This window comes from Mixophyes fleayi, chromosome 5, assembly GCF_038048845.1.
Source record: "Mixophyes fleayi isolate aMixFle1 chromosome 5, aMixFle1.hap1, whole genome shotgun sequence".
Taxonomy (NCBI): Eukaryota; Metazoa; Chordata; class Amphibia; order Anura; family Limnodynastidae; genus Mixophyes; species Mixophyes fleayi.
This window is the reverse complement of record NC_134406.1, coordinates 251,368,135-251,380,105: the sequence shown is the minus strand read 5'-3', so window position 1 is coordinate 251,380,105 and position 11,971 is coordinate 251,368,135. Positions and strand designations below refer to the sequence as shown.

The following is an 11,971-nucleotide window of genomic DNA, read 5'->3' as shown; positions in this document are numbered from 1 at the left end:
AACATCTAGATGCTAATCTAGATAGACGTAATTATTTGTAAAAAAAACTTGTCTCTCCGGTCACACTGATTTAGGCACAGAATGACTGTTTGCAATGTTTCCTGCTACCGTCCATCTTCGAACACCTCATATTAGGTGCACGCAACTTGATAGTTGTTTAAGTTATAGGTGCCTCTACATAGGCACATCTCATGATATAGGTGCTCGCCCATGGCTTTAATCACTTGGCTATTTAATCCTGCTGTGAATTCTTTACATATGCCCTAGTGACTACCATTCTGAAATGCTTGTAAAGTTTATCAACCCAGGTAAAGTTACATAAGATGTGGAATTCCCATCTAAGTTTTGCTGGAGACAATATAATATGGCAGATGATCTACTTCAAATGTTTGGTCTTGTCCTGTTCTACAAAATCTTCGGAGTGAAATTTCCACTTTAGTCAGCAATCAATATCTTGGTCTCCCCTTTGCCAGAATTGGCACTTCTGCACAATTTCCTCCCTTACATCCAACAAAGTGATAGATACCGTATTTCCCCATGTATAAGACGCAACATTTTTCTAAAAATTTGGGGTCTAAAAACTGGGTGTGTCTTATACAGTGGTAGCGAGGATTCGGGGGAGGGGGGGAGGCAGCCGCACCCTTGATGAAATGGTTTATTTGGCAAGCATATGTCACAGATGGTGAGGGCTCAAGATCTCAGTCCACCTCAAGCCTCTCAAGCTTAAATCCCTACTAGATTCTCGTGACTCATGTAAATATATTTGAGAAAATAGCTGCTCAGCCTCCTGTCACCAGTTCAGATGTCCTGAGATATCACAAAACCGCAAAGAATGTGAGGAGTCTGTTTTGGGATATTATTGATAATATGGACAACCTTAAAACCTCTTCCAAGAGGTTTTAGCTTTTACGACCTATGCCGTAAATTGGTACCAGGCACACCTCTGTAGCTACACCTCTGGATCGCATTAACCATAAATACCTCATGGATAGAGCAAAAGAATTTAGAGACAATTAAAGAGGTAATTTAGTTTCTCCCTCTCAGGTTTTCACCCATGGTTGGAAAGAGTTTCTATAAGCCACAGCAAGCACCTATTTGCAGTTTTAGCTAGCTATAAATAGCTGGCATATGACACCTCCCTGTTACAGAGGGTGGCATGGAAACTGTTACCTGCATGATGGTTTTCCCTGCTCACCTGGCACAATACTTTCACTCTGATAGTCTGTCTCTGTTACCCTGTTGCTCCCTTTTTTGTGCTGTACAGTAAAGGTATATTGCTGGAGAGTCAAACTATACCTGAATAATTTTATTTTCCTGTCACTCCCATAGCACGGTACTCAATCCATCACCTCCCATGTTAACTGGACCAAAGCAGAATATTCTACCACTTGGGGCAGCAGTTTATGGCTAAGGTAATAAGGTAATTCCTATTGAATTCATTGAGGCACAGTGGGTATCAGCTTAGTTTCTTTTTACCCTTGAACCACTCAAGGCCTCTGCCTACTGATCTGCCCTAAGACTGCTGAGTGATTACGTGGCTCTGTGTTATCTACAGTCCCTGTATGAGCAAATTTTATGTCCCTATGCCACCTGTTTTCCTTGTGAGACTCAGGAAAAGACTCTTCTGCAGAACCTCTCAGGGTCTTAGAACAAAGGACAGTTCACGGTGCAGTCTGCACTGCAGAACCTCTCACCTCTGGTCCAGTGTCTGGGGACAACTGTCTGGGTTATGGTTCCTACCTAGCCCTCTATCTTTAGGCCTCTGGATTTTTCCCACATCCTGTATCCGTTTCTGAAAACTCACTGTGACAACACTGCTATCCAGCACTGAAGCATTTGTCTCTGTGAAATCAGAGACAATGCACTCCATAAATGTTCTTTGCCCTGACTACTAATCCATCCATCTCCTGTCCCTCATTTAGACCTTCCTGCAATCCTCCTGTCTCTATCACTAACTGGATCTCCTCTTTAGTGAAAAAGCACCAATTTTACCCTAGATTTTGGTATTGGGAAATCCACCAGTTCTGGTATAGACAGGTATAGTCTAACCCCTAGTGCTTCCTGGTCTTTAAGCTCCAACATTCTACCATACTACTCCTACACATTCCATAGAATACAAAGGTTTAACGTGGGGTCCACCCTCCTGTGATCCTCTCACATCTATCTTTACCAGAGCCTAGGATACACACTTTTCCTCTGCCCTCCCTCCCAGTCATATTTTGCCCCTACTTCAGTACCAGTTACCTATGGATGCCTCCTGGTAATTGTGAGCACATCAGACTTAATAACAGCCTCATTAAGCAAAGACTGAACAAGCATGCTACCTAAATCAGCATCAAACGCAACATTGATAGAAAAATTGCCCATTTTTCAGGGTGTTATTAATGCCTATTGTACATAAAATGCTTTTCTACAGTTGCTACTCATTGCAAACACATGTTCTAGCATGATTACGCGACCATCATTACTATCAATCGACACCCACACCTGCAATGTAACTGGTGCAAGTGATATGACTGAAAAACACATATCTTAGAGATGTCCAAAGCTTGAATCGGACACTGCTGCGGTCTTCACCTTGACACGCCCTTACTGTACATTGACTGTGCATACACCCCTTACCCTCCACATTCCGCCCTTCAGATTGTAGGCTGTCGGAAAAGTAATTTACATGCGAACATGAATTGCGTTCTTTGGCGTATGTTTCTGTTTCTCCATCTTGGCTCTGATCACTCAGCAAGAGGGCTTCAATCAATTGCTCCCTTTTAGGTTTTAACCCATGATTGGAAACAGAGGGGTGTATTTAAAAAGATGCAATGAGCCACACAAACGGAGAAAACAGCAGTTTTCACCATAAAATGTCCATCGCATCTCATCACATTATTTACAAAGGGTTCAACACAGAAGAAATCATAACCCATTTAACAATGCTAAACCAGACCTCTTATATTAATATGGGGACTGTGAAGCTATGCCATTCACAAAGCTGTGTGTAGCTAAGCTTAAAATCCAAAGGCACCAGATTGTGCAGAGACCCCTATACACTTATCTTTATCCAGCCGGAGCCTTTCGCATTCATAAACTGCACATTTACGGATATTTTACTGGCGCATGCGCAGAAGAAACAAGAAACATCACGAAAGACCAATGCGTCTGTGTACAGAGTAATGCGATGCCCCATCCTCTAGAGCAGAGTGGGGCTTTTGCATCGCAAACAAGGTAAATGTTGGTAAACATCTGCATCATGCATTATGCTGCAATACATAATGTTACCTATCGCAGTCCATTGGTCATCACTAGTAAATAGACCTGAGTTCCTGTAAGCCACACCAAGCTAATACTGTGAATTAAGCCACCAACACCTACTTGCAGTTTTATCTTATTAGTAGCTAACATATGACATCTTACATATTCATTGTTCCAATATTTACTTTTGACAAATACAAAGGAGCTTTTTTTGTTTATAAAATAAGGTTAAAGTCACTTTAAAACAGGTTTTATTGAGGGGACTTTTGCCTTTGTCCAAAAGATGGAAATCTTGGTCTAGTGCAGTGGTTCCCAAAGGGGTGCCGCGGCCAGGGCAGGTGATAATAAACAAGGCAGGGGACTATTTGGTAATTATTTTTGCTTAGGAGTGCCTTGAAAACATTATGGAGAGCCTAAGGGCGCCTCGAACTGAGAAAGTTTGGGATCCACTGGTCTAAGGTGTTGGTGGATGTTACCAGGACCAGGGGCGGGAGGGACCAGGGGCAGCGGTCTCCTGGGCCGCTCTGTCTAATGGTTGTTCGGGCCGAGGTAACGCAATACTGGCCGAATACTACCGTCGGCCAATCACTTGGCACGCTATGTGGCCGCGTCAGCGCACTGGCGGCCGCATCACATGACACGCGATACGGCCGCGTTAGCGCACAGACAGCCGCATCACATGATACGCGGCCGCATCATTTCGCGGCCGCATCGCGTGTCATGTGATGCAGCTGCCTGTGCGCCCCCCCGGGCTGCAACCTGCCAGCCCGCGCCTGACCAGGGCACACTTTTTTTCTTATAGAAATGATTGGGAACGTGTAAATATGAGAATATTGGGTGTAGTGGGACATTGCACCGCAGCAAGGTCATATGTATGCTGCACAGCCTCAGGCATGCCTCTAGCTGCATTGCACTACAACACGTATGGCCTGTGGCTCGTCTGGCACATCTATCTGAATGGCTGCATCAAGTCTGTGTGAGGAGCCCGGACCCGAGTGCAGCTGAGGACACAGAACCTGAACGAGTCACAACTCCTGGTGCAGAGATTCTCCCCGCTCCATTCACTCCGCACTTAGCTCCGCCCTCTCTCCCCCCAGCCCCTCTTACGGCACTGCCGACCTCTCTCATTGGTCCGTGGCTGTAGAAATATTGACTCACTCCGGCACCGCCCATCTCCCTGTTTCCCTGGATACGGCCGTGTGCAGCGCACTTGCGCAGTGCGGTGCTTGAGCCAAAAGAGGGCGGAGCTAGAGGCAGCGCAGGTCCGGATACAAGCGGTTCTACTCTCCGCCTCCCTTCTTCCCGGTTGTAGCAGAGAGCACTGCACGGCGCTCCCCCGGAGCCTGCACGCCGCCTGCCAGAGGTAACTACCGCCGGGGCCGGTGGTCCGTGGTGGGGGGGCTGCGGGATCAGTCGGTGTGATGGAGAAGCATATGGTGGGGGGGACATGAGATTACCCCCCTCCCCGCCATGCGCTGTGTGCAGCCAGCAGACCTCCCAGCACCTTCCTGGGTCACATGTGCAGCCTGCAAGCTGTGTCCTGTTTATTAACAACCCCCCCCCCCCCCCCCACCCAGCTGCTGATACAGGGCTGCCGGCAGCTGGAGGGTTAATTCAGCCCCCTCCCTATTTGTACGCTGTGAGGGGTTTCTGTCATTGTTCCTCCCCCAACCCCCTTCTTGAGTGCTCCACTCTCTCTGTAAAAGAAAAAAAAAAATATATATATATATATATATATATATATATATATATATATATATATATATATATATATATATATATACACTATATGTTGTACTAGTAGGAAATATAATCTCACATTTACCCCATCCCTAGTAATTATTGTATAATGACTAATGTCCACGTCAGGCAGGAGATTCCACTTACACTTCAGTTTACTGCTCCTTTTAGTTTTAGGAATGTATATAGTTTTTTTGGGTTTTTTTTTAACTGTTATTGTGGGACTTGTAGGTTGTTTGTTTTTGTTACATAGTTTAATACTCTTTATATAACTTTATTATGCAACACTGCTCTTTAAATTGTTCTAGTTGCTCTAAAATGAGTCTCCCTTGTATGGTGTAGTGTTGCATTTCCCCTGTCACTGCAGTTGTGGGTAATGACTTGTATTCAGTCTCAGACATGGCTGTAAGCTGCAGTGGCCCTGTTTTTGTAGTTACCTTTTCTATGGGACTTTCTGTCTTTTTGTTGCACAGGGGCTTTACATAGAACGGTCTGTGCTCATGCTTTGTGTGAGGACTGTATGGCCTCATGAAGAAAGTAATCTTGTCTTTTGTTCATCCCTATCTGAGGGTTTTTGGGTCCAAGTCTGACTCCTAGAAGCTGTTGGGGATTTCAGGGCAGGATCTTGGATAGGCTGAGCTGCTGCAGCCATTTGACATGTTCTTCTATACAGAGGAAATAACATTTACTTGTTTAACTGAACGCTGATTTTGATAGCTTTTCATTTGCATTTTGCCCATCTAAGTAATTGAGTTGACTTCCTATTATCACAAGTGTTTTTGTTTGTTTTTGTTTTTTTAAACTAAAATTGCTCATGTTTAAGCTAAGGTAGTCTTGCAATTGATTGGCAGTAACTTCTTTCTGCCTCTGCTTTTGTGCAGTATAAAACTGGACTCACAAACTGTAAACTAGTTTGCTTGCATCTTTCGTTCCTTTTGCTTTTTGCTATGTTTGTACAGCTGTACTTATTTAATAACATTTATATTAATTTTTAAAAATAAAATGCTTAGCTCTTGTCTTAAGAGCTTACAATTTAACCATTCATGCTCGCTTATTGGTATTACCATGGCCTTAATGCCAGGGATGGGTATTGCATTTTATGGTGACTGTAGTGCCATAGTCTGCAAGAGAACCTAGGAATTGGGAGAAGTCTTTGTGGGGTTTTGTATCTCACCCCCCCCCCCCCCCCCCCCCCCCCTCCAATGTCCTGGTGTAGTTCAGTCAAAACCCAAACTGTAATCCCATCAAGAATATGTGAATATTACCATCTAGCCTGGCAGTGCTGCAGTAATTGTTAAGAAGAATGGGCACACATTGGTGTCTAAATGTGCTAAGCTGGTAGAATTTTCCCAAATAGACTCTCGGAGGAAACTGTAGATAAAGGTGCTTATGTGAATTCTTAAAACAAGGAGGTTGAATACTTGTATAATCAGCTATCCATTATTTTATTCTTTCTATTTAAGAAAACTCTTTAAATGTTTGGTCTTTCTTCCCTTTAATAAGCTGGCTACTTTCATTTTTGGGAAATAACCAGGATTATTTGTAGATCTAACAGCAACTCTTCCAACTGGAGTACAGAATCTTTTCCAGCTGTTGACTGAGTGTACACAAGCTGGACAGTGATGTTGGAGCATTTTCAAATAAATATTTGATTATGCTAAGAGGATGTCGCTGTGCCGAGGAAACTTGTAGGTTATATTGTTGTATTAGGATCATAAATGTAACATTCTAACACCACTGCATACATTGTGCTGAATCTCAAAACTGCTAAAATACAACATGGCTCCTCCCCTGAGCACTTTGGAAAGTCTTGTACACCTCCAATGCTGTTGAGTTCAATAGGATTTAAAATAGAATCCCTTTTAAATGTACGTTCATTTGCGTTTGTAATGTTTTTACAGTTTGGCATTGGAAACACCACTATCGGCGTTATCATGGAAACTAGCAGATGTTGGTGACTCAGTTTAGTTCTCTCCATACTTTTCAGTAAATAGATCTTTGTGCACCTGTTAAGTTGTTCTCAGTTTCTGTGTAAGTGAAGTTTTGAACGTTTCAGATATGGCTCGAGGACATCAGAAGATTCAATCGCAACAGAAAAATGCCAAGAAACAAGCAGAACAGAAGAAGAAACAAGGACATGATCAGAAAGCCGCAGCTAAAGCAGCTCTAGTGTTCAAATGCTCTGTTTGTCGGGTAAGACACTTAATCGCAAACGCTCATCTAGAACAATACTATGCAGTAAATTTTGTAGTAAGCCATTTATCATATCTGATCTAATTCATCCATACCTTACTACTTGCTTACACGGTCCTCTGACATCTGGTATTTACTAGGTGATGGGAACCTGAAGGGTATTTTGTTTTTATGGAACTGTTTTGGGATTGTAACTGTTTTCTGTCTCCTAGTACTGCCTGGTTTTCCTAATGGTCTGAAGCTACCAGGTGTACACACTGGTGTGATATGCACTATCACTGAGCCTCTCTACAAAATGAGTCTTGATACTGTATTTTGCATCTTATGCAATAGTGTATACATTTCATGAATTTCAGCTAACTGTTTTTTGGGTTTTTTTGTGTCCAGTAATGGATCAGAAGTCAGGCTGGCTTCTGTATGTCAAGAAAACGGCAGAGCACTATTTTCAGTGATTCAAGCATGGTCTATTTAAGGGGACATAGAATCTGAATGGACACTGATATTTGTGGGTCTTTGTGTTAAGGGTGTTCTCACTTTCAAACAATGACCTATTTTCTTGTATGAAATGTTGTACCTGTGGTCTTTATAAGGAAACTACAGCAATTTGCCAAATGTCCCACTTACCAAGTTAACCTATCCTTGGGCATAGAGGATAACTTGGTTGTTTGTGCCATTTGCCTTGCCCATTGTGTGGTGTCTTGCCCTATTGTTCCCCAGGGTCCTCTCAGAAGGGGGTGAGGGGAATCTTACATCATGCCTTTCCCAAAATGCCTGGCCAATTGAAGCCCATGGTCATTTGGTTTAATTTTAGCGGGAGGGTTATGGTAGATGTGTTTTTAAAGTCTTTTATTTTGTTTTTCTTTTTAGCTTTGCATGTAACTGTTTGGGCTGAGATTCTTTATTGCATATTGTTACCCCCTCTCAGGCTATTGCCAAAATATCACCCTCCTGATGGATATCTATTTCCTATGTGATTTAACTTGGTATAATTAATAGTGCAGTGTGTCTTGGACAACTGGTAAATATATGCTTGTGGTATCTCTGCATTGAACAAATCTTAGTTTAAGATACATGATTGCTTTATGATGTGTTGAACTTGTGCTGTTTCCATTCATGTTCAGCTTCCCTGGTGTTTCATATGCTTTCTGCGATGGGATGTGTGCAGAAAACATGGAGTAAATGACTAATGCTGTATTAAGAAACAGGTTAATCATAAATTCCTGTTGTAAGCCATTGTTAATGTTTGAGAATAAAGTGAAAGAAAAGCCATTTATACCACTTTCTGTACAGGCTGAAATTGCAACCATGTCAAAGCAAATTAAAATCTTAACTAACGTAAGTCCAATTTTACATAGGTAGAACTGTATTCCTGCTAACAACTTTCAAATATAAATTTAATAAATGGTCACTATGGTTATAGGCAAGTGACCACTTAAACGGGCTATAGGGGTATTCAACTCGCGTTTGCGTAATTACCATTATTACGGTAGTTTAAACGTCTGCATTGTGCTCGCAGCTGAGCTGCGAGCAGAAAGCCGGGTTAATATCCCCCTATGTATTTGTCTTCTGGCTTCTTAATGTTACACCAATAAATTGGATTGTTTTTTATAAATGACTTTTGTTACTTTTGTTTTCCTTATTAGACCCAAATGCCAGATCCCAAAACCTTCAAGCAGCACTTTGAGAGCAAACATCCGAAGGTCCCACTCCCTCCAGAGTTGGTTGGTGTTGAGGCATAGAGTAAAAGGTAATCAATGCATTTGCAAGCTTTCTGTAATATTTGCAGCTGACATTTAATAAAATACATCTTTGGTAAAATGTCAATGGCTTATTTTATTTTTTTAAGGAACAAATCGGTAAATTGATTGTTGCCTGCATTCTCCGTAGGCAGTATCCAGTTTAGCACCTTAAGAGACTGTCTCAAACTGCATGAAACTAACTATTCATCTTTTTAAAGAACTAGTTTGTTTATTACAGAACCTGTTAAAGGTCTCCAATACAGGTATTTGTCTGCCAATGCTTTATTCCCACCCCCTCTTATTGTGACTTTTGGCCTTCATTGCTCTTTTTAGCTATGTCTGAAATAAGATGACGTGTAACATTTGTCTCCCTGACCTGCTGCTCTATTGTAATGGTAGGGTTATTGATGTGCAGTTATCGCTGCATGATTTCTGCTTTTTAGTGCCACATGAAGGCCCAGACTCTAAGCTATCAAAATGTTTAAGATGAAGTATTAAATGTACAAAAGCATATTATGGCAACCTAAAATAAAACCGTAGACATTAGGATTCAAACAAAAAAGGTTAAATCGTGTATTTATAGAAGGGTGGCTAGTATGTATAATTCAGAAGTCTATCAAATCTAGGAGACGGCATGATCTTATAAGGAACCAGGAGATGTGCATCCATTGACGACATCAATAGAAAGGACTGTCAAAAACTTAGCCACCAGCTGTAACTTTTTAGGTGTGGATTGACTCCGTCACCTGATATGTCCATCCCTGTTATAGAAGCTCACAACCTGACTTCATAGTGCAGAGGAGCAAATGCGTATGTAGTGCTAATACCAGGTAACAATGATCTAACCAAAGGACTAATAAGTGTCATTGTCAATGGCAGACGTATCCAACGTTGACCAATTATAAGTGCATTCCTACCAGTAAGATTTATCAGTGTGTAAAATGCCTATTTTTTGCAGGTTTCACTTGAATTTGCTTTACGTCCTCCTGTTTACAAGCATTTTCCAACCAACAGTTTGATTTAGATTAACTATCTGAGTTTTTATTTGTCTAGTAATTAGAGAACCAATTGGTGTTCCCCTTGTGTCAAGCTCCCCGGTTAAACTATTTTCATACTTTATAAATATTGTGACCTGAAGCTTGGGTTACTGGAACAATTGTATAAACTGATCTGATGCAGATGTGAGAAATTCTTAATTTGTTCTGTCTTTTGCTTTCTCTTTAGGGAATTCTTCAATGTGCCGACTGTTCTTGGGTGGTTTATCTGAAAGGGGCTCTTGAAACCACATTTTTATGCTGTTCCCTACAAGGGGTTCATACAGACCTCTAAATGTACAGTTATTTACTAATTTGTAAATCTCAAGTTGGGCAATACTCAAATTTTTACAGTTGTAATTATATTGATTTGATGTCCATAATGTGTATAATTTGTTCAATAAAAGTAATACCATGATTTTACAACTTTCCTTTTGCTTCATAGCCATTCAAAACGGGAGTGTCGTATATGTCTTTGTTGGGAACCTTTTATTGACAAGGCCGGGTAGCCTAGTACAAGATGAGCTTTAGTGGTGAAATCCTCACAAATTCAGATTAGAGGTCTTTATTTTTCCATGATTAACAGCAAGATAGAAGTGTAGTTTCTGATTTAAACCAGGCATCTCCTAACATTTTAGGGGACTTTCAGCTTAGTCTTTAATTTCAAAGTTGCACAATGGAACGTACAAGCCAGCAATGTAGTCTCCTGATGTTTGGGAAATTCCCCTTTTAAAATACAGGATTCCCAGCAGCAAGAGATCTATTTATTTGATCTATAGGTTACCTCTTGTCCCCTATTAAAGTGTCAATTCCTCTAGTGACTTTTTGCTCTCCATGCATTTTGATAGGTGCTGACATGTGACTTCCTGGTCCTCTGCCAAATAAGTATTATTGGAAGTGCAGCTTGTAGTTTTCTTGATACATTTTATATATTTAGGATTAAGTTTTCATTTTTAACTTGCCGTACTAACAAAAGTGTAGTAGCAATCAGGCTCTGTTTCACAATGTACCAAATCCTGAATTGGTGCTCTGTATGAAGAAATACACAATGGAATAGAAACATGTTTAGTTTAAAAAAAAGTTCTAACCTGGTCCAGAAAACTCTGATACTTTGACACTGGCAGCACAGACCCTTATGTTCTCCTAGCCTGCACAGAGCTGGTAACGTATGCATTCCCCTGTACTCGGCAACGTTCTTAGAACGGAACCAAGTTTAAAGTTCGGTTTACCGCCTTCTATTTGCATGTTTAAATGTAGTTCTGGTAAAAAGATTCACTGTTTACTTTGTAATTAAATTACAATTTAACAATGACCTTGTGATGTGGAAAACCTCATTACTTCTAAATTCATTGGGAGAAAAATGTTTCCTTGGGGCATTTTGGTTTTGAGTTTAATTCCTGAAGGACAAATTTAAAACGTAACAAACCAACTTCACGTTCGTATTGCTGCTGCGCACCCTGCAGATAACAAAACAAAACCATATTTTGTGAAATGTATTTACACAAATGATACATTGAAGAGTAAATAAAACAATGGTTTTAAATTCTGTACAATTAGGGGCATATTCAATTGGCAAAAACGCCAAAAATCTCACGGCGCGCACTATTACCGTCATTTTGGTAATAGTGCGCGTAAATGCCATTATTACAATAGTTTTCTCGCTGTATTTCAGCTTGCAGCTCTGTGAGCTGAAATCCAGCTTACGATTACTGTAATAATGGTAATAGTTTTAATGCTGCGGGGATTCAGAACAATTGAATATGCCCCTTATACGAAGATGTTTGTAGGCATGCAATATCCTAAAGGGAATTTCATTCTACAGCACTTTACAGAAGAATTAAATGAATTGCATACACAAGGTGCCAGTTTTTCTAGAGATTTCCTAATCGTACTATTCTGCAGTGCAAGATAGCGCCAGTATGGAAAGTGCCACCTTTTCAATACTTGCCCTTATCTACAAAAGCCCGCAACACCAGATTTGTATATCTCAAACCTGCACCACCTCTCCCTCCTTCCTGC

General features: G+C 41.1%; 1 protein-coding gene across 2 annotated transcripts; it reads left to right on the top strand.

Annotated features, from left to right (window-relative positions):
• The first annotated feature begins 4,461 nt into the window (after window positions 1–4,461).
• On the top strand, window positions 4,462–10,378 carry ZNF706 (zinc finger protein 706). Of its 2 annotated transcripts, XR_012692927.1 has the most exons (5): window positions 4,462–4,609; window positions 7,043–7,179; window positions 8,823–8,926; window positions 9,545–9,748; window positions 10,143–10,378. XR_012692927.1 is itself a non-coding variant. In XM_075213895.1 (4 exons), exons 2-3 carry the CDS (start codon window positions 7,045–7,047, stop codon window positions 8,916–8,918), a joined length of 231 nt encoding a protein of 76 aa, XP_075069996.1. In that variant the 5' UTR covers window positions 4,462–4,609; window positions 7,043–7,044; the 3' UTR covers window positions 8,919–8,926; window positions 10,143–10,378. The 2 variants fall into 2 exon arrangements, 1 of the variants encoding a protein (XP_075069996.1); XM_075213895.1 differs by lacking the exon at window positions 9,545–9,748.
• Window positions 10,379–11,971: the final 1,593 nt, after the last annotated feature.